Raw genomic sequence first — 22,801 nt, 5'->3', positions numbered from 1 at the left:
TAGCTTTGCAGGCTGGACCCTCATCTGTAGATGACCCAGCCTGAAGATGCCTCTCTTTCAGCTGTCCACCCAAGAGGCCTGGGAGGGGGGTGCTGGGAGCTGTGTGGCTCGTGTTCCCTGGACTCAGCTCCCAGCCAGACCCAGCCCCTCTCTCATCTCTGTCCCCCCACCTGCCAGCCCAGATGAAGGGTGTGTGTGGGAGGGGGGTGTTTGTGTATGTGTGGAGCAAACTATTCACTTTGTGCAAATATATTAGAAAAAAGTTTCTCATGGAGGTTGCTCCCGGCAGGACTGAGGTTTCTTTGGGGGCAGAGGTGGCAACAGCCACTCAGGGATCCCCCCACCTTCCCCACGCACAAGTCCTAGATGACGTTCTCAAACAGCTGCATGGAGCTCATGATGTTCTCGTCCTGCGTGGAGAGAGAGGACCAGAGGCCTGGTCAGCCCTGGGCGGGGCCCATCTCCAGCCTCACCGTGCTCAAAGTCTCATTGGGGACCTGCGACCCTCCGAGGACTCTGCCCGTCTCATTGGACGAAGGAGGAGCCGGTGACGTAGAGCCTGTGTCCAGCTCCAGGGTCTGATGGCCAGTCCGTCTAGAAGCTGTTAACCCACTGATAGACAACTGCCACCCACCCAGATGCAGCCAGGGCAGCTGAGGGGAGGGAGGCAGGTGGAGGCCCAGCGTCCTGCCCCTGAAAGCGCTTTGCAGAGGATGGTTAGCCACAATGCCGGGGGCGGGGGGCGGGGGGGGGACTCCAGGCTCCTTCCCACAGCGTGACCCGGTCCTCAGGGCCCCGTGTCTGTCCCCTCTGATGGGGGCCACTGAGGGGAGCTGCGGGACGTGGCCTGGCTAGGCTGTGGGCTGGCAGGAGCGGGCAGGGCAGGAGTGAGCACTGGTGAAACAGTGCAAGTGGATGTCGGAAATCTGCACTGAGGAGGGGACTGGCTGGGCCGGGACGCAGGGGTTCCGAGCCTTGATGCTGCCTACCTTCTGACAGGTCTCCAGGAACTCGTCGATGGTCACCACCCCATCCTGATTCCGGTCCATTTTCTGCAACTCAAGCCATGCCCTCAGTGAGGCTGTGTCCCGCTGGGGCTGCCCCCTGCCCTAGGCCTGAGGAATGGCAGTGGGCGGGCGTGCGCCCTCCACCCCAACCCGTCCCCTTGGCCCCCTCCCTGGGATGCAAGCCACATAAAGTGCCCTTTCCAGCCGCCTCCACCACACCACCAACCACTCTGGTATCTCCCCAGCCCGCCCCCAACCTCGGCCACCTCCCGGCAGGCACCCCCATGCTCATGGACCCCCCTCATCTCCCTGACAAACAGCTGGGAAGGTGGAGTGGCTGAGGGTCCTCAGGAGCGGGAGATGGAGCCTTGGTCCCCCTAGGCCCCATGGACACAGAGCGGTGACCTCAACACCCTCCCCTCGGAGAGAAGCCCCTGGTGGAGATGGGGCGGCAGGAGGTGGGAGAAGCTCTGGCCGGGGGGTGTCAGCTGACTCAGAATCCATGAGCCTGTCTGCTCTGAGATGAGGTTCAGCAGATGGGGGGCAAAGGGATGGTTTTAATTCATTCAGCCAGCCAGATGCAGGAGGGAAGTTGCACCTCCCATGGGGAGCAGTGGGCCCTGAGAGCAGAAGCCCCTTCCTTCCTCTTCTGGCGGCCTCTTCCCCAGGCGCTCACCTGGAAGAACCTCTCCACGTGCTCCAGGGGCGCGTCCTCTCGCAGAATAGGGTAGGTATGGCGGCCCATCATGTCATAGATGGACTTCATGATGGCCAGCATCTCCTGCGGGGGGAGTGAGGGGAGGGCGGAGGGGCTGGCATGAGCCTGGCTGCCAGGTGGGTGAGCGGGCGAGGCTGTACGGGCCAAAGAGAGATAGGCTCAGCCCCATCCAGTCCACCCAGCGCAAGCTTCTGACTCTCCAGGGCATCTGGAAATAGGTTTTTATGTGCAAACTCTAGAATTTGTTCCAGCCACTCTTTTTTGTATATGAAATATTTCTTTTTTTTGTATATGAACTATTTCTTACACACCAGAAAGAGTGTTTGGGCCAAACAAAACTGGACTGTGGGCCCGTTGACACCCTACCTTAAGGGACCACACTGCCCTCCCTTGATTGCTGGGAACCAAGGCCAGCTCTCCCACCCCTGCCTCCAGCTTTTCCACTCGGGTCTCCCACATGACCTCGCAGTAAGAAACAGCGATCGGGGACCTTGTTGACGGGGATGGAGATGTGTGGTGAGGGGTACACAAGCTCCATGCCCTGCACACCCAGGTGTCCAGGCCGAGAGCCTGGCAGGGGAGTTCCTGGCCACTGTCCCCTCCGAGGGCGGGCTGGGCGCTCTGTCTTTGGACAGGGAGGGGAAACGGGAAACGAGGGCAGCAAGAGAGAGGAGGAAAGAGGTTGGGGGTGTGGAGCAGCGGAGCGGGCAGCCAGGCTACGCTCAGCTCCCCAGGCAGCCCCGTACCTCTTTGGTGATGTAGCCATCCTTGTTGATGTCGTAGAGGTTAAAGGCCCACTTGAGTTTCTCATGGACTGTCCCTCGCAGCAGGATGGAGAGACCAACCACAAAGTCCTGTGGGGAAAAGGCGGGGGTGACAGCCTAGGCCCCAGATTCTATTTCCAGTTTGCCGTGAGGCTTCCACTAAAGTGCCCATCTGTATAGGTGAGGCGCCTCCGTCACAGACCGGGTGGACGGTGCCCCTCAGGTGAATACAATGTGAGTGTGTGTGTGTGTGTGTGCACGCACGCGTGCATGTGTGTGGTGGGGATGGCATGGTGGCTGGTGTTGATCGTCTCAGAGAAAAGACATTCAAATGTATGACTTTTTTTTTTTTTGCGAAGCTTTGTGATCTCAGTTTCCTGACCAGGTATGAAGCTCAGGCCCGCGGCACTGAAGGCGTGCAGTTCTAACCACTGGGGCACCAGGGAATTCGACCCATCTGATGCATTGCCGCTGACAGAGAAGGCCTGAGGGCGCTCCTTCCGTGAAGAGGGCGCACTAGTCACGTTATCAAGTGTCTGCGTGCCAAAGTGCTTAAAAAGCTACACCTTAAAGACTAAACCAACAGCTCCGGGGCCCTGCTGCACCTGTGCGCAGTCACGTCTGAGATGGGACAGATTATTACTAGTGTGACAAGACACGAACGTTCAAATGGCTTCAACTGTTTTGTTGGAACATTTGGTGGAAAGCAATTCTTTCCTGTCACTTCCAGAAGGTTCCAAGTTAAAGCCCTTCCTGCCCCACAGGGTCTCCCAGGCTGCTCTGAAAGAAGGGGAGCTGAGAGGGGCTGTCTTGAAGATGGGAAGTGGGGGACAGTGGACTGTGAAGTGACAGGGCCCTGCTCCAAGGGGCTTGGTCCCCACTCAAATTTTAAAGTTTATTTTTGACTGCACCACACGCCTTGTGGGACCTTAGTTTCCCCAGCCAGGGCTCAGATCTGGGCCCTACCAGTGGAAGTGTCAAGCCCTAAGCACTGGACCAACAGGACCTCATTCAAATTTTTGATTTTCTGGATCAGAGGAAGCCTGTATCATGAAAAAGAAAGACTAAGGAAAACTGAGAAAAGCAGTTTTGAAGAAACAAAAATTATTCCAGGACCAAAAAAAAAAAAAATTCACAGAAACCATTAGATTCAGGGATTAGAAATCTGGCATCCTTACAATAAGAATGGCTTCCCTGGTGGCTCAGTGGGAAAGAATCCACCTGCAACACAAGAGATGTGGGTTTGATCCCTGTGTCGGGAAGACCCCCTGTAGGACGAAATGGCAACCCACTCCAGTAGAGGAGCCTGGTGGGCTACAATCCATGGGGTCTCAAAAGAGTTGGACATGACTTAGGGACTAAATAACAACAATAAGAATAGGGTGCTATTAAAAAGGAATTCTTGATGTCAACTACAAATTGGCACTTGCCATCCATCTCTCCAAGGATTAAATCATATGCTGCCGCAGCTGCTCATTTTCAACACCCCCTGAAAGGAGTTCAGGGTGGAGAGCAGGAATGAGGCACTCTGTGCTCAGGGGAAAAACTGGCGGGACAGGTCTTCAGATAGTAAGGTGTATTTTCAGGAGCCAGTTTTATGAGTCTGACTCTTGTCTCTCCTTATGTCTAGAAAAGCACTAAAATCCTTCATGGTGACTGCTCCTTGTGACTAGCAGAAACTGAAAGTGTTAATCACTCAGTCGTGTCCGATTCTTTGCAGCCGCAAGGACTGTAGCCTGCCAGGCTCCTCTGTCCATGGGATTTCCCAGGCAAGAATACTGGAGTGGGTAGCCATTCGCTTCTCCAGGGATATTTCCAAACCAGGGATAGAACCTGGGTCTCCTGCATTGCAGGCAGATTCTTTACCATCTGAGCCACCAGGGAAGCCAGTGACTATCAGAAACCTCCTGCAAAAAATATGTGCTTGACTGCGTGTACTCCCCCTGCACCAAAATCACATATATGCTGACCCACATCAGAAACATCAACAACCTCAGATATGCGGATTATACCACTCTAATGGCAGAAAGCGAAGAGAAACTAAAGAGCCTCTGGATAAGGGTGAGGCAGGAGAGTGAAAGAGCCACCTTAAGACTGAATAATTTTTAAAAATTAAGATCATGGCATCCGGTCCCATTACCGCATGGCAAATAGAGGGGGAAAAGGTGGATGTAGCGACAGATTTCCTCTTCTTGGGTTCCATAATCACCGTGGACGGTGACTGCAGCCATGAAATCAGAAGACGATTGTTTCTTGGCAGGAAAACGATGACAAGCAGTGTGCAGAAAAGCAGAGACATTACTCTGCCGATAAAGGTCAGTATAGTCAAGGCTATGGTCTTCCCAGTGGTCACGTACAGTTGTGAGAGCTAGACCGTAAAGAAAGCAGAATGCCAAAGAACTAATGCTTTTTGAACTGTGGTGCTGGAGAAGACTCCTGAAAGTCCCCTGGACAGCAAGGACATCAAACCAGTCAATCTTAAGGGAGATCAACCCTGAATGTTCATTGGAAGGACTGATGCTGAGGCTGAAACGCCAGTGTTTTAGCCATCCGATTCCAACAGACAACTCTTTGGAAAAGTCTCTGATGCTGGAAAAGATCGAGGGCAGAAGGAGAAGAGGGCGTCAGAGGATGAGATGGCTGGACAGCATCACTGATGTAATGAACACGAACTTGGGCAAATTCTGGGAGATGGTGAAGGACAGGGAGGCCTGGTGTGCTGCAGTCCATGGGGTCACAAAGAGCCACTGGGCGACTGAACAACACCACCACCACCTCCTACCTTTTTGGAGCAGTTTTTCAGAGTTATCTGAAGTGCTGCTTCCTTGGCTATAGTCCTCATTTTTGTCCCCAAATGAAACTTAACTCACAACTCTCAGGTTGTAGTTTTTTTTTTTTTTTTTTTTTCTATGAGAAGCCCATGACTCAGTGTCTGCCAATGCAGATGTGTGTTTGAGCCCTGGGTTGGGAAGATACCCAGGTGAAGGAAATGACAACCCACTCCAGTATTCTTGCCTGGAGAATTCCATGGACAGGGAAGCCTGGCAGGCTATAGTCCATGGGGTTGCCAAGAGTCGGATATGACTTGGCGATTTAGCAACAACTCAGGTTGTGCGTTTATTTATTTTTTTTTAAGTCGGCACTGGGAACAAGAAAGAGCTCTTGGGAATTAAAAATGAGAAAAGAAAATGACAGACTCAGAAGAAGGGTTAGAAAAGCACGTGGAATCTTCCATAAAGCAGCCTGAAAAGGCCAAACTGGAAAAGAGAAGAGAAAAGCAGATAACGAGCGGTCCACTCCAGAGGGACTGAAACTCGACCAGCAGGAGTTCCAGGAAGAGGCCGAGGAAATGGAGGGGCGTGTCCACAGGGGATGAAGGGGAGGCTGTGATTGTCCAGGTCCTGCCAAGGACCTAACGATGAGGCAAACAGCCCGAGGTGTGGCTGGGCCACCACAAGCCATTTCAGAAAACGGGCGCAGTGACAGGATCCTACCAGCTTCCAGAGAGAACAAAACCAAACCCAAACTACAACCATCACCAAATCAGGTCCTGTCCACAGGGCCAGGAATCAGTAGGAAACAGCTTCTGCCGGAGCTCTGGTTCCACACAACAGGTCAAACAAGAGTGAGAACGGAATGACTCCCCTGGTGGTCCAGAGGTTAAGTCTCCGCCCTGCAATGCTGGGGTCACAGATTCGATCCATGGTCAGGGAACTAGGATCCTATATGTAGCAGAGCAACTAAGCCCGCGTGCCACAGCTGAGACGGGCCAAATAAATAAAATTTAAAAAACAAACAGAAAGACGGAGGACAGAACAAAGGTACTCGCAGGTGTCTAAAGCTCAGAAATGACCTCCCAGGCAGCCTTTTGCAGGAAATTCCTGGAAGATATGCTTTTGAAAGGAGCTTCCCTGGTGGCTCAGCGGTAAAGAATCTGCTTGCAATCCAGGAGACGAGGGTTTGATCAGGAAAATTCTCTGGAGGAAGGTATGGCAACTCACTCCAGTATTCTGGCCTGGGAAATCCCACAGACAGAGGAGCCTGGTGGGCTACAGTCCATGGGGTCACAGTCGTGCTTCAGACACGACCGAAGCAAATGAGCACAGCACCTCCCATGCTTTTGCAGAAAAAGTAAAGCAGGGAAGAAGATGAAGGAGTCCAGAACCAGGAGACCCAATCCAGGAGAGAGGAGAACAGGTCCACAGAGGACAATCAGCACCACGATGATGGAGCTGGTCAGAGGCTAGGGGGATGTTGGGGATGTTCATTGAGACGACAGGAAAAGAGTCAAGGGTGAATTACTGGTAAGGTCACAGTTCAGTTCAGTTCAGTTCAGTCGCTCAGTCGTGTCTGAATCTTTTCGACCCCACAGACACCAGTCGGCGATGCCAGACACCAGCCAAATGACTGTTAACTGTAGGCAAAAGAAAAATCTGTGCAGGCAAGGGAAACGTAATCACAGTTCACTGACAGGCTCAGCTGGGGAACAAATTCCCGTCAGGAGAAAACAAAGAGTGCTTATCCAATCTGAATTCCATAGTTCTGGAAAGCCAGGGGATGGGCAAGGTGTGTGTGTGTGCGCGGGAGACCCAACTCCTCACTCATGCAGAGCCAAGGGATGGCGTCTAAACTGGGCAGTTGAGAAGCAGCAATAAAAGGATATCATCAGGGAACAAGGAGACAAACAGGGACAGTCAGCCAAAACAAAGGAGGCGTGTCTGCGGGTGGCAATGCTGTTTTTCAAAGCACACCCTGTAAGTCTACTGGAGCCTGAAAGTCTCGTGTGTGTACTGAAGAAAGCGAAGGTACAGGAAAGGAGAAAAGGTGTTGTATTTCTTTCACTTTTTTGAGATTTAGATATATATATATTTAAGTAACATATACATACTTTGATATTATTTTGGTCCACTGAGTATACATATTTTAACAAAAGATAAGAAATCTGGGCTTCCTTGGTAGCTCAGTGATAAAGAATCCACCTGCCAGGGCGGGAGACGCGGGTTCAACCCCTGGTCCAGGAAGATCCCACAGGCCAATGAGCAGCTAAGCCCGTGCCCTACAACTCCTGAGCCCGCGCTCTAGATCCCAGGAACCGGAACTCCTGATCCCGCGCTCTAGAGCCCAGGAACCGCAACTCCTGAGCCCGCGATCTAGAGCCCAGGAACCGCAACTCCTGAGCCCGCGATCTAGAGCCCAGGAACCGCAACTCCTGAACCTGCGCTAGAGCAGGAACCGCAACTACTGAGCCCATTTGCAACCACTACTGAAGCCCAGGAGCCTAGAGCCCGTGCTCTGAAACAAGTGAAGCCTCTGCGATAAGAAACCTAAGGACTGCAGTTACAGAGTAGCCCCTGCTTGCCACAACTAGAGAGAAGTCTGCGCAGCAGTGAAGACCCAGCACAGCCAAAAAAATCCATATAATCCCACTAAGCACACATAAGATTGAGGTATACTTGCTACATCAAAAGTTGGTGTTTATAAGTTACAGGTATTTAGTACTTTCCAGAGTGTTCTTTTAATTAAAAAAATTTTTAAAACCATTTCAAACATCAGTTCATTTTCCCAGTGCAAAAGAAGTCAACTCTGTTGTTCAGTCTCTAAGTCATGTTCGACTCTTTTCAATCCCAAGAGCTGCAACACGCCAGGCTTTCCCGTCCTTCACTACCTCCTGGATATTGCTCAAACCCATGTCCATTGAGTTGGTGATGCCATCCAACCATCTAATCCTCTGTCGCCCCCTTTTCCTCGTGCCCTCAATTTTTCTCAGCATCAGGGTCTTTTCCAATGAGTCAGCTCTTTGCATCAGGTGGCCGAAGGATTGGAGCTTCAGCTTCAGCATCAGTCCTTCCAATGAATATTTGGGGTTGATTTCCTTTAGGATTGACTGGTTTGATCTCCTTGCAGTCCAAGGGACTCTCAAGAGTCTTCTCCAGCACCACAGTTCCAAAGCATCAATTCTTCAGCGCTCAGTCTTCTTTATGGTCCAACTCTCACATCTGCACATGACTACCGGAAAAACCATAGCTTTGACTATACAGACCTTTGTCCACAAAGTGATGTCTCTGCTTTTTGAGATGCTGTCTAGGTTTGCCATAGCTACCATATCAATAAATTCTAGTTAACATGTGTCTTATCTCAAGAATATATAAAAGGATTTGAATCGTTGTAAATATTAATTAGCAGATCTGACTTTCTGGTTTCTTTGTTTTGTTTTAAAATATTCATATATTTATTTTTATTTTTGGCTGCATTGGGTCTTAGTTGCCCCACAGCAAGTGAGATCTTAGTTTCTTGACCAGGGATCGAACCCACGTCTCCTGCATTGGAAACTGGAGTCTTAACCACTGGACCACCAAGGAAGCCCCCTGACTTTCGGTTTTAAGGGCACGTTGAGAGGTTTGGTCTGAGGCAGCGAGGTGGGCTGAGTGTCCCCCCACCCCACCCCCTCCAGATTCTTCCTGACCACAGGGGTCCCCACTGTGGTGCACCCAGGATTAGGCCCTGCCCAGTGGAAGGTCCCTGAGAGGTAGACCCCAAAAAGGCTTCCTAGAGCAGAGCTATGATATCAAGGTCCTGCAGGTGAACAAGGAAGACGGTCCTCAAGGTAAACAAACTTCCCTGGAAGGAACCTGAGGAATTAATTTCATGCCAGAGATGCACAACCTTCTGAGACGGTGCCTAGCAGAAAGGGATCAGCACCGGCACCCCCAACAAAGATACACCATCGACCACATCCAAGGGACCACAGCGAGAGCAGGGACCACAGGAGCTTGACAGAGGCCTTCCTGACAGCTGGTACTGTGCCAGGGCCTCGCTAAGCGGTCTGGTCATCCGACTCCTGAACAAGAGACACCCTCATCAAAGCCCTGCTTGGGTGGGCCACACAGCTGCTTCTGGCACTTCACTCCCAGGAGCCTCAGGTGCCTCTCACAGGACACGCAAGAACCTGGTCATGGTGGAGGCTGGGGTGGGACCAGGGAGAACAGTGAACGCTCCCTGTTGACTCCTTTGGACCGACTATAATTTTACCATGTGCAGGCAGAACTGAAAACAGAAAAGCCGAAAACACTGTGAGCTCACAGGCACACTACAGGCGTGGTCCAGGGAGGGTGGGGCCCCTGTGGGCACAGAGCTGGCGATGCCCTTGGGCCGCCCCGCCCGGGCCTGATGTCAGTGAGCCGGGCTGGATGCGAGCATAAAGGGAAGCTGAGCGGAATCTCGGGTTATTACCCCGGCTGGTCCAGGGGCTTTCTCTCTCACTTTCCAGTCAGCTGCCCTTGGCCTTGGAAGCCGAGCTGGGTGGTTATTGATTAAGCCTGGCTCTCAGCAAGGTTTTCCTCTCCAAAGAGGTTTCAGCTTTTTGCCTGCAGCTATTTTTAGGGGCCTGGGCTCCGCGGTTGGGGCCTCTCTCAACTGATGCTGTGTGGCCGGGTGTCAGTGGGGCCCACGTGCTGCCTGCTCAGAGCCCAGGCAGGGCCCTCCTGGGGGCAGGCGGCTGCTTTTCCAGTGGTGGGGAGCACGAGGCTGGCTCGCACTGTGACTGGGATGACCCCCAAGCCTGTTCAGGAGGGGATGCTCTGCCTGTTTGGGGGCAAAAGGGTAAATTCTGGGCACAGACCTCTAGTTAAACCTTGCTCCCTTTTTCAAATACTAATTTCCATTGGATCATTACCACCTCAGTGCACCTTGGCTTGGCAGGGCTTGAAGGAAAGGCTGGGAATAGGATGGCCAGACAGCAAACTCGAATTACCCTGACTTCAATCAGGCCCAGGGCCAGCCCCACGGAGTCCATGTGTTCCCTGGGTGACACGCTGGGCCGCTGACACCAGGGTCACGTCTGAGCCTCTGGATGGCCCCGAGGGGGTGGTACCGCGTCTGGGAGATGCAGGAGCCAGGGATGCGGGAGCGGTTGACAGGGACCTACCTCAAAGCGGATGGCCCCATTCCCATCGGCGTCGAAGGCGTTGAAGAGGAAGTGTGCGTAGGTGGTGGCATCTAGGGAGACCAAGGGCAAGGCTGGGAGTGTCCAGGCCGCCCGGCCGCCCAGGTCCCAACCCCATGCTGCTCCACTGGGCATGCCCACCGCGTCCCAGGCTGGAGTCCGCCCTTCCTACTGGGTGGAGGCAGCACCAGGCAAGGAATGGTGGGGAGGATGTGGGGGGCTGAGGGGCCTCTCCTTATAAAAGGGAAGCCCACACTCGGGAGGGCGGCCACAGGGAAGTGGGGACTTCGGGAGGAATCGTGGACCTTGGACTCACCTCCCTGAGGGAAGAACTGTGAGTAAATGAGTTTGAACGTGTCTTCGTCCACCAGGCCTGTGGGGCACTCCTGCAGTAGGAAGGGACTCCTCTCAGTGACCCCAGCCACCCTGCCCTGCACCCCGACTCCAGGGGGCCTGGCCTCTCTCTTCCCTCTGGCCAATGCCTGCTGCACAAGGCACTGCTGGGCTCCCCCAGCCCCAGGCAGGGGAAAGCCCAGTGTAGTGGGCAGCATGGGAGGGGTAGGCGGGAGGGGGTGGCAGGACCCTAGTGCTAGGTTGGTCTGTCCCCATGGTCCTCCACTGCACCAGTGCTGAGACACTCATAAGGGAAGGGCCCTGGCCCTCCCCCCAGACAGCTGTCCCACAGAACATGAGCCCCATAAAGACCCTGGGGTACGCACTGTGCCATGGGGAATTTCCAGAAGTTGTGCCAGCACCCTGGAGCCAGCAAAGGAGAGCCGGGGGGTCAGGGCCAAGCCTGGGGGTGGGGGATGGGGGGCACTCACGTTCTTGAAGCCCCTGTAGAGGCTCTGCAGCTCCTTCTTGGTGAACTTGGTCTGTGCCTGCAGCTGGTCCAGCCCCTCTGGCTGGTGGCGCGCTGCGGACAGCTCCAGCTCACTGTCACTGCCGTCTGGGGGGAAACAGACCCAGGAGGTGGGACATGTGGCCCCGGCCCCTCTTTCCAGCGCGGGTGCCCGGCTCTGGGTGGACATAAGGAGTGGGGAGACTCTCCTTGTGTGACTACCAGTGCTGTGCACTGCACAAATGGACCGGTTGCCACTCAACAGCACTCTCAGTTGTGCCTCCTGGTCTCTCTGCTGCCCTCCTCCTCACACACAATGGGCCCTCCCTGCTGGGCTCACCTGGAGCATGCCCACCCTCTCAGCCATATGGTGGGATGGGGGTGAGTCTTGTACTGGAAACACACTAAACAAGGGGAGGTGGAAAGGAAACAGAGACAAGTTACAGGGCACCTTGACCTTTAAGACCCAATTCCTGGACCACCTCCTCCATGCAGCCCTCCCAGATTTCCCCCAGGAATGGGAAGGGCACCCCTCTTGGCTCATCACACTGCTGCTTGGCTGCATTTCGTGTATGGGCTTAATTCACATTTGAGTAGAAAGTAAAATTTCAAGTTCTCTGTCTGTAGGGTAGGGACCAGATCTTTTATTTAATCACAACACATCAAAATGGACAGCAGGGTCACATAGACACGGATTAGAAAGAAGAAACCCAAACTATCTCTATTACAGATGGCATAATTCTCCATGTAGATAGTTTCAAAGAACATACAAAAAATCCTCTAATAAAGGAGCTTAGCAAGGTCACAGGATACCAAGTCAATACAAAAATCAATCACCGTTCTATAGAGAACCTGTATGCAGCAACAGAGACCCAGTGTAGCCAAAAACAAATAAACACATAATTTCAAAAAATGGTCCATATTAAAAAAAATCAGTTACATTTCTATTGATCAACAATGTACCATTGGAAACCAAAATTCTAAAAAACTTGCTATATTAATTACAATCACCCATCTCATAAGTGAAGTAGGGAAAATAGATTAAAATATTAGAAAATACAAATAATGAAATATAAAATGATAATAAACAATAAAAATAATATAAAATGTAAAAATAAATAGGTGAAACAATCTAACAAAACATGCACATAATCTGTATATTGAAAACTACAAAATGCGGATAAAAGAAATCACAGAAGATTTAAACAGGTAATGAGACACACTAAAGACATCAATTATCTTCAAAATGATTTACAGATTTAACATAATTCCAGTAAAAATCCCAGGACAATTTTTTTTGTAGATATAGACACACTGATTCTAAAACTTATGTGGAAAAGCAAAACAAATAGATTAGATAAAAGAAAAAAGTGGTAGAAATCAGTCCATCTGATTTCAAGACATTATACAACTATAATCAAGAATGTGTGGTGTTGGAGAAAAGACAGACACAGATCAGTGGAGCAAAACAGAGAACCCAGAAACACATCCACATAAATATGACTGAGAGGATTTTCCACAAATGTGCAAAAGCAATTCAATGGAAAAAGTTTAATTTTTTTCAACGAATGGTGCTAGAAAAATTTGGACATCCATGTACTCAAAAAATGAACTTTGATCTAAACCTTATTTCTTATACAAAAATTAACTCAAAATGGAGCACAGATTTAAAAGTCAGATGTAAAACTATAAAACTTTTAGAAAAAAATAGGAGAAAGTCTTTATGGCCTGGATTTAGGTGAAGAGTTCTTAGGCATGGCACCAACAGAATGACTTAGAAAACACTGAAAAACTGAACTTCTTAATAAGAAAAGTTTTGCTCTGTAAGAGACATTGTTAAATAGAAAGGGAAACTACAGATCTGCACATTGAACTTCTAACAAAGGATGTTCAGAATATATAAAGAACTCTCAAAATTTATCAGTAAGAAAAAGTACAACTCAAATTAATATTAATAAATGGGTAAAAAAAAAAAACCTGATCAAACACTTCACCATAGAGGATATACAGATGGCAAATAAGCATGAGAAAGATGTTTAACACCGTATTTAATTAAAGAAATACAAATTAGAGCCATGATGAAACACCACTGCACGCCAGTAAGAATCATGTGCTAAGTGACTTCAGTCGTGTGACTACAGCCCACCAGGCTCCTCTGTCCATGGGATTCCCCAGTCAAGAATACTGGAGTGGTTGCCTTGCCCTCCTCCAGGGGGTCTTCCCAACCCAGGGACTGAGCCCGTGTCTCTTATGTCTCCTGCACTGGCAGGCGGGTTCTTTCACTGAAAATACAGAAAACAAAACTCCCCTGACCCTACTTTCCTCTCAAGCTGTTGCTCTTTTCTCTCCTTTAACTCACCGTCTTCACTTCCTCTCCTCTTAGTCTCCCTTGATCTTACTCCTCTGGGGCCTGTGCCCCGCCACTCCAAGCAGACTTCTTTTCTTAGATCACCAGTGATCTCCATATCGCTAATCCAGGGATCAGTACAGTCATCTTGACTCCTCAGTCGTACAAGGACAACACGAGAATGGAAAGCATAGTGACTACACGGATGAACTTTGAGGACATTACGCTAAGCGAAGACGTCTAGAAAGACGAATACTGTACGATCTCAGTTATATGTGGAACCTAAAAAAGCCATACTCACAGGAACTGAGAGTAGGCTGGTGGTTGCCAGGAAACAGAGGGTAGGGGGTGGTGAGATGTTGGTCAAAGGGTACCAGCTTCCAAGTATAAGACGAATAAGTTCTGGGGGATCTAAGCTACAGTACGGTGACTACAGGCAGCAATACTGTACCCTTGAAAACTGCTAAGGGGTAGATCTTTTAAAATTATTTTTAAAATTAAGTAATTAATTAATTATTGGCGGCATTCAGTCTTAGTTTTGGTGTGGGCTCCAGAGCTCGTGGGCTTCAGTAGTTGCAATGCATAGATTCAGTTGTTCCGAAAGGCATGTGGGATCTCAGTTCCCTGACCAGGGATCAAACCTGTGTCCCCTGCATTGCAAGGTGGATTCTTAACCACTGGGAAGCAGATCTCCAATGTTCTCACCACCACAATAACAAAAAAATGGTAATTATCTGAGGTGATGGATGCATCAGTTAACTTTATTGTGGGTGATCTTTACATAAGCTTACACAATGTTAGGTGTTAATTATAGTTTAATACAGCTGGAAAAACAAACAAATGAACAAAAAGAAAATTATGTGCCCATTTCACTTTTGAACATAGATGCAAAATCTTAAAGCACATTAGGTAACTTAATCCAACTGAATTAAAAAAAGAAAAAAGTACGCCAGGATTAAAAAGGTTTTATCTATAAGAGTGTAAGGAGAGAAAATCATATGAAAATCCTAATACAGAAAAAGCATTTGATAAACATCCACATCTATTTATAATTAAAATAAACAAGCAAAAACTCTTAGCAAACTAGGAACTTTATAAGGGAACTTTGTAAACTTGATGTGGCTTATATTTGTAAAACAAATATTTCTTTACAGAAAATATTAGGTTTAATGGCAAAGGCTCACAAACATTCTCTTTAAGATTTAGGACAAGCCAACGTTGGCCACAGTTACCACTAATTGATGTCTGGCCAATACTCTAAGGAAATTTTGAAAAAGGAAACAAACAAACAAACAAACAAACCCCCAAACAGTGTAAGAGTTGGGAATTATAAGATAAAATTAACACTATTTATAGATGACATGGTCCCTACAGGGACCAAAAGAATCAATATACATGAGAGTTCAGTATATGCTGCCAGATGTGAGATTAATTTATGAAAATCAATAGCAATCTTCTACACCAGTAATAACCACCTAGAAAATACAATAAAAATAACATTCATAATAGAAATAAAAACTAAAATGTATCTAAGTATTAACCAAAACTCAAAGAACCTCTATAAAGAAAGATAATCTGAATAAATAAGACATTCCATCTTAGATATGATTATAATAACATTATAAAGATGTTATTTCTCCTGCGATAAATTATAAATTCAACACCATCTCAATAAAAATCCAGTTGGATTTTTGAGGACTTTGATAAATTTACTCTGAAATGTATAATATAGAATTTAAAAATCCATAAGCCTGGTGGGCTGCCGTCTATGGGGTCGCACAGAGTCGGACACGACTGAAGCAACTTAGCAGCAGCAGCAAGAATCTAGAAAGGAAGAGTAAAGAGAGAGTTTTCCCTATTATATACTAAAACATTTATAATCACGTAATAAAAATTGTGTGCTTGGTACAAGAATAGACAGACACACTAAAAACAGACCAGAGAGCTCAGAAAGAGCTGAGGTGTAGCGGGACCTTCCCAGAAGCTTTGGGGAAAGGCCAGTTGTTTAGTAAAATAGACGGTGTCAGGAAAACTGACTCATCATATAAAGAAAATAAATCATAAAGAAAATAAATACCATGTGCAAAAGCGAGCTCCAGATTAACTAAAGATAACACGTGAACAGTGAGCTCTAGAGTTCAAATAAAATGTAGGGCTTTCCTGGTGACCCAGTGGTTAAGAATCTGCCTGCCAACGCAGGGGACATGTGTCTGATCCCTGGTCTGGGAAGATCCCACATACCACATGCCCCGGAGCAACTAAGCTTGTGTGCCACAACTCTGGAGCCAAAGTTCTAGAGCCCGCAAGTTGCAACTAGAGAGTGGCCCTTGCTTGCTGCAACTAGAGAAGCCCGCTTCCAGCAAGAAAGTAGCTGCAGCAGCCTTCTAGTGCAGCCAAACATAAATAAAACTTTACAATAAATAAAAATAAAATGTAAAACAGTATCTTGCCAACCTAAAGGTGGGGGAAGATTTCTTAAAACTTCAAACCAGAAAGGACGAAAATTGATGAACTCCATGACATCAAAGGACTTCTGCTCAACAAAGGGCACCATGACGGCGAGGGATGCTCGACACAGTGGGAGGAGACAGCAGGCAATATTTACAGCTGATGGAATAAGAAGGTCTAGAATTGATAAACGTTGGAAAAGGAGACCAGAGACATGAATAAGGACAGGAAGACAGCACAACCTCCTCAACAAACAGGAAATGCGAATTACGATGAGAAGTCCACACCTTCTGACTGACAAGAAACAAGAATAATGAAATGAGGGTCACAGGAGAGGACATAGATCAATGGTCATTTTTAAACATGCTGGTGACTGTGTACATTGGTACAACCACTGTGGAAAACCACTTGGATTTTCACATCTGCATACCTTAGAAAAGGCAACCCACTCCAGTATTCTTGCCTGGAGAATCCCCTGGGCAGATGAGCCAGGCGGGCTACAGTTCATGGGATCGCAGAGTCGGACATGGCTGAGCACACACAGCAAACCTTAGGGCACAGTAATCCTCCCTGGGGTACACATGCCAGAGAAAACCATTGCCCAGGGGTCCCTGGAGCACTCCACAGTAACGACAGCCTGAATCAACCAAATGTCCATGGACAACAGAGCAGATAAATAGATTGTGCCCCCACCGGAGGAAAGGTTACACTGCAGTGAAAAATGAATGACCTATAACACAGAGCAGTGTGGGTAAGTCTTAGAAACAGTGTAGCTGAAAAAACAGTCCTAGGAGACCATGATTCTATTTTGTTTTTTGGTATAAAATTCAAAACCAAGGGGAATTCCCTCCTGGTCCAGTAGTTAGGACTCCACGTTTATATATATATATCCATCCTTACATATGCGTTTAATGTGTTATGTTAACGTTCTTGGTAGCTCAGTTGTGCTCAACTCTTTGTGACTCCATGGACTGTAGCCCACCAGGTTCCTCTGTCCATGGGATTTTACAGGCAAGAATACTGGAGGGGGTTGCCGTGCCCTCCTCTGGGGAGTATTCCTGACTGAAGGATTGAACCTGAGTCTCCTGGGTCTTCTGCATTGCAGATGGATTCTTTACCCGCCAAGTCATTGGGGAAGCCCATAATGCATTTAGTACAGGTTAATTAAAATATTTAAAAGTAATTAGAGTCCCCAGAGCAAGAGAGGGGAGAGAGAGAGAGCAAACACCTTTGGTCGGGATGAACTGTTGGTGACTTGGAAAATAAGCACAGCAATCCCAGGAGAAATGGTTAAAGGATATACACAGGAAATCGACAGATAAGGAAACAGGAAAAGCTAATAAACATGCACATTGGTGTTCAGAATCATGAGTATGAAAAACACATCTGAGAACGATTAGAAAGAAAAAGTTACACCCAATGAACCTGCAAAATCAGCAGGTTCCTTACAGAGTCAAGCCTCAGTCAGGAAATGTGGGCTAACTTCTTCCTGAGCTCTGGACTCACCTGCCTGCTTACCACCTGCAAGTGGAAATCCAGGAGGTCCTTAGATGGACCAAACCCAAACTGAGCTCCTAATCTCCCCCTGCAAACCCACTCCACCCACAGCCTTCCCCAGCTCAGTTGATGGCAACTCCACCCTGTGGCTGCTCTCACCAAAAGCCTGGGCACAGACCTTCCTCCCAGCCCTCAGCTCCCATGTAAACCCTGCCAGCGCTCCCCTCAACCTGCACCCGCCTCTGAGCCCCCCTCCCACCTCCACTGGTCCTCCCCCGTAAATCATCTCTTCTGCCTTGCCTTCCGGCTTCTGCCCTGCATCCTGCTGGTCTATTTTACAAATAGGGCTGGAGGAAGCTGCTGAAAACATTATCCTCAGGTCCCTCTCTGTGCAACAGCCTCCCCCAGGCTCTGAGTATAAACACAGAAGTCCGTAAATGGCCAATAACTGTGCTCCCTGCCCCCCAACTCTGACCTCATCTTCTGGGTCCCTCCCTTCACCACTCCCTGGATTCAGCCATGCTGCCCCTCTAGCCGCTCAAACCCACCAGGCGCACTCTGTTGCTGTCCTCTGGCTTGAATGCTCTTCCTCAGAATCCACACTTCCTGCTTTCCTCTGCTTGACTGTTACCTCCTCCAGGGTGTCATGCGCCCCGCCATTCCTGTCTTCCCTCGTCTCTGTTTTCCTTTCTTCATTTGGCCATGACTTTCTGGCATATACATATTTCTCTGTTTACTGGTGTGATGGACAGAATTTTGTCTCTTTCCACAACTCATATGTTTTGGTTTTGTTTCAATTGCACTATTATTGCATGCATGCGTGTCTGACCCTTTGCAACCCCATGGACTGCAGCCCTGCAGGCTCCCTTGTCCATTAGATTTTCCAGGCAAGAACACTGTGGGCTGCTATTTCTACTTCAGGGGATCTTCCCAACCCAGGATCAAATCCCAGTCTCCCATGTTCCCTGCGTTGGCAGGCAGATTCTTTACTGCTAAGCCATTGTGGAAGCCCAATTTAAAAAAAATCTTTTTAATTTTTGGCTGTGCTGGGTCTTCTATGCTGTTCCTCTCAGCAGCAATGAAGCTGGGGCAAGGGGGGCTACTCTCCAGTTGGGGTGTGCAGGCTTCAGCAGTCACAGCCCACGGGTTCAATAGTTGCAGTTCCTGGGCTTTAAGGCACAGGCTCAGTGGTTGTGGTGCATGAACTTCGTTGCTCCTAGGCCTGTGGGATCCTCCCCTGACCAGGGATTGAACCGGCATCTCCTGCACTGGCAGGTGGATTCTTTATCAATGAGCCACCAGGAAAGCACTTCCCCCTCCACCTACAACTCACATGTTGAAGCCCTAATCCCCAGTGTGATACGGTCTTTAGGAAGTAATTAAGGTTAAATGCCAAAAAAAAAAAAAAAAAAAGAAAAGAAATGCAAAAAAGCAAAATGGCTGTCAGAGGAGGCCTTATAAATAGCTATGAAAAGAAGAGAAGTGAAAAGCCAAGGAGAAAAGGAAAGATACACCCATTTGAATGCAGAGTTCCAAAGAATAGCAAGGAGACATAAGAAAGCCTTCCTCAGTGATGAATGCAAAGAAATAGAGGAAAAGAACAGAATGGGAAACACTATCGATCTCTTAAAGAAAATTAGAGATACCAAGGGAACATTTCATGCAAAGATGGGCACAATAAAGGACAGAAATGGTATGGACCTAACAGAAGCAGAAGATATTAAGAAGTGGCAAGAATACACAGAAGAACTGTACAAAAAAGATCTTCACAACCCAGATAATCACGATGGTGTGATCACTGACCCTCACCTAGAGCCAGACATCCTGGAATGTGAGGTCAAGTGGGCCTTAGAAAGCATCACTACGAACAAAGCTAGTGGATGCGATGGAATTCCAGTTGAGCTATTTCAAATCCTAAAAGATGATGCTGTGAAAGTATTGCACTCAATATGCCAGCAAATTTGGAAAACTCAGCAGTGGCCACAGGACTGGAAAAGGTCAGTTTTCATTCCAATCCCAAAGAAAGGCAATGACAAAGAATGTTCAAACTACCGCACAGCTGCACTCATCTCACAGGCTAGTAAAGTAATGCTCAAAATTCTCCAAGCCAGGCTTCAGCAATATGTGAAACGTGAACTTCCAGATGTTCAAGCTGGTTTTAGAAAAGGCAGAGGAACCAGAGATCAAATTGCCAACATTCACTGGATCATTGAAAACGCAAGAGAGTTCCAGAAAAACATCCATTTCTGCTTTACTGACTATGCCAAAGCCTTTGACTGTGTGGATCACAATAAACTCTGGAAAATTCTGAAGGAGGTGGGTATACCAGATCACCTGATCTGCCTCTTGAGAAACCTGTATGCAGGTCAGGAAGCAACAGTTAGAACTGGACATGGAACAACAGACTGGTTCCAAATAGGAAAAGGAGTACTTCAAGGCTGTATATTGTCACCCTGCTTATTTAACTTATATGCAGAGTACATCATGAGAAACGCTGGACTGGATGAAGCACAAGATGGAATCAAGATTGCGGGGAGAAATATCAATAACCTCAGATATGCAGATGACACCACCCTTATGGCAGAAAAAGCCTCTTGATGAACATGAAAGAGGAGAGTGAAAAAGTTGGCTTAAAGCTCAACATTCAGAAAACTAAGATCATGGCATTCAGTCCCATCACTTCATGGCAAATAGATGGGGAAACAGTGGAAACAGTGGGCTTCAAAATCACTGCAGATGGTGACTGCAGCCATGAAATTAAAAGACGCTTACTCCTTGGAAGAAAATTTATGACCAACCTAGACAGCATATTAAAAAGCAGAGACATTATTTTGTCAACAAAGGTCCGTTTAGTCAAGGCTATGGTTTTTCCAGTGGTCATGTATGGATGGGCGAGTCAGACTATAAAGAAAGCTGAGCGCCGAAGAATTGATGCTTTTGAACTGTGGTGTTGGAGAAGACTCTTGAGAGTCCCTTGGACTGCAAGGAGATCCAACCAGTTCATCCTAAAGGAGATAAATTCTGGGTGTTCACTGGAAGGACTGATGTTGAAGCTGAAACTCCAATACTTTGGCCACCTGATGCGAACAGCTGACTCCTTTGAAAAGACCCTGATGCTGGGAAAGATTGAGGACAGGAGAAGAAGGGGACAACAGAGGATGAGATGGTTGGATGGCATCACCGACTCGATGGACATGGGTTTGGGTGGACTGTGGGAGTTGGTGGTGGACAGAGAGCCTTGGTGTGCTGCAGTTCATGGGGTTGCAAAGAGTCAGACATGACTGAGCGACTGAACTGAACTGAAGGTTAAATGAAATCCTAATAAAGGTGGGGTCCTAATCCAAAGGATTTGGTGACCTTATAAGAGGACGAGAGTGATTTCCTTTCCAAAAGGAAGGGAAGGAAAAGCCATGTGAGGACACAGCAAGAAGGTGAACGTCTACGTGAGAAGAGAGGCCTCATCAGCAACCGACTCTGCTGGCACCTTGCTGGGGACTTCCAGCCTCCAGAATTGTGGGAAAATACATTTCTGTTGTTTAAAAGCCTGGTCTGTGATTTTCTAATAGGGCTTCCCTGGTGGCTCAGATGGTAAAGAATGCACCTGCAATGCAAGAGACGCAGAACTGATCCCTGGGTCAGGAAGATCCCCTGGAGGAGGACATGGCAACTCACTCCGGTGTTCTTGCCTGGAGAATCCCATGGACAGAGGAGCCTGAAGGGCTACAGTCTACGTTATGGCAGCTCAAGGAGAACAAGCCAGGTGGCCCTCCTGTCTGCTCACAGCTCACCCAGTCTGGAACAGGGCCCCCACGCAGTGTGGGAGGTGCCCTGTAACACATGCTGGGTCGGATCCCTCACAGCTGTTTTCTTGGGTGGGTCCATGACAACCCATGACTGGGATGTCAACTTTTTTTTAATTTGGCTGCGCTAGGTCTTAGCTGCAGCGTGTGGGATGCTCTAGTCGTGACACGTGGGATCTAGCTCCCCGACCAGGGGTCAAACCTGGGCCCCTGCATTGGGAAGCAAGACGTCTTAGCCACTGGACCACCAGGGAAGTCCCTTGGGTGTCAGTTCTAATGTCTCCAGGCTGGGCCTATCTCTTGAAGCAACGTTCCCTGTTGCTTACACCTGTTGGGCAGGGATGGGTGAGGAATCAGAGAGAAGCGATAATCCAAGAGTCAGGTGCAATGACAGCAGGGTCAAAGGGTACCCCCGGCAGGGGCCAGGGTATGCCAAGAGGTATGTGGGCATGAGAACCACCTAAGAGCCAAAGAGTGGGAAGGGCTTGTCTGATCTCCATTCCAGAATGGCCTCTCTGGTCTCGGGTGTCCAACAAAGTGACACAGAGAGGAAGGACTGGCGAGAGGTGTCACGAAGGAAGAAGCCACTGGCCCTGGCTTCCAAGTGGACCAGGGCAAGGCGGTCCTGGGCCCAAACAGCCACCTGCACCGCTTTCCTCACCACACCGAGTAGCCTTGTTCGGCAAAACCATGAAGCTAACTTGCCTCTACAGTCTCCCTTGTGCTCAGCCCTCCCCTTCCCTCTCCAAGGGCTAGTCTGGGATCATCCCCTCTCCATCAGGTATTCGTGATAACCAGGGCATCAGCAATACGGATTTCACCTCTTTATCAAACAAGCATTTTGTCAAAGGCATAAGGCTTTAAGAGAAAATTGTTTTATGGTTGAATATTCCATGGTTGTTTGTGCTAGTGCTAAAGAACCTGGCTGACAATGCAGGAGATGTAAGAGATGTGGGTTCGATCCGTGGGTGAGGAAGATCTCCTGGAGGAGGGCGTGGCAACCCACTCTAGTTTCTTCCCTGGAGACTCCCATGGACACAGGAGTCTGGCAGGCTATAATCCATAGGGTTGCAAAAAGTCAGATACGACTGAAGCAACACAGTACGCACGCAAAGTCGTACCATGGTCTGACAGGTTACAGACCAGGCTTTCTTCCCACCGAGTAAAAGCCTTAGTCCCTGTCCCGAGTCCCCAACTCAACACAGCCCTCTCTGCGCCAAACCTGCCTGCAGGGGCGAGGGAAGGGTAGCTCCGAGTTTTCAGTCTTTTGAGCTAAGGTCACAAGGTACTGGGTGAGGGGCAGCCCTGTGCATGACTCCCCCCACCTGGCTGCCCTTACACCCCCTTGAGGCTCTGCACTATGATGCTTCCCCTGCCAGCCAGTATGTGGCTTCACTGCCCTTTGCAGCTAAGCTCCAAGCTGCTCTGTCCACACTT

General features: G+C 48.7%; 1 protein-coding gene across 2 annotated transcripts in view; it reads right to left on the bottom strand.

Moving 5' to 3' along the window:
• Nucleotides 1–277: 277 nt before the first annotated feature.
• KCNIP3 (potassium voltage-gated channel interacting protein 3) overlaps nt 278–22,801 on the bottom strand; it is a 78,055-nt gene continuing 55,531 nt past the window's right edge. For both annotated transcript variants that reach the window (XM_055539055.1, XM_055539056.1), the window contains 7 exons: nt 11,256–11,380; nt 10,748–10,817; nt 10,414–10,484; nt 2,472–2,579; nt 1,684–1,788; nt 990–1,052; nt 278–410 (listed from right to left, as the gene is read on the bottom strand). In XM_055539055.1, coding sequence (XP_055395030.1) covers nt 363–410; nt 990–1,052; nt 1,684–1,788; nt 2,472–2,579; nt 10,414–10,484; nt 10,748–10,817; nt 11,256–11,380 — 590 coding nt within the window. In that variant the 3' untranslated portion in view covers nt 278–362. The remainder of the gene's footprint in view (nt 411–989; nt 1,053–1,683; nt 1,789–2,471; nt 2,580–10,413; nt 10,485–10,747; nt 10,818–11,255; nt 11,381–22,801) is intronic.

Source organism: Bubalus kerabau, chromosome 11, assembly GCF_029407905.1.
Source record: "Bubalus kerabau isolate K-KA32 ecotype Philippines breed swamp buffalo chromosome 11, PCC_UOA_SB_1v2, whole genome shotgun sequence".
NCBI classification, from domain to species: Eukaryota; Metazoa; Chordata; class Mammalia; order Artiodactyla; family Bovidae; genus Bubalus; species Bubalus kerabau.
The sequence above is the reverse complement of the archived record's forward strand: the minus strand, read 5'-3'. Positions and strand labels throughout refer to the sequence as shown.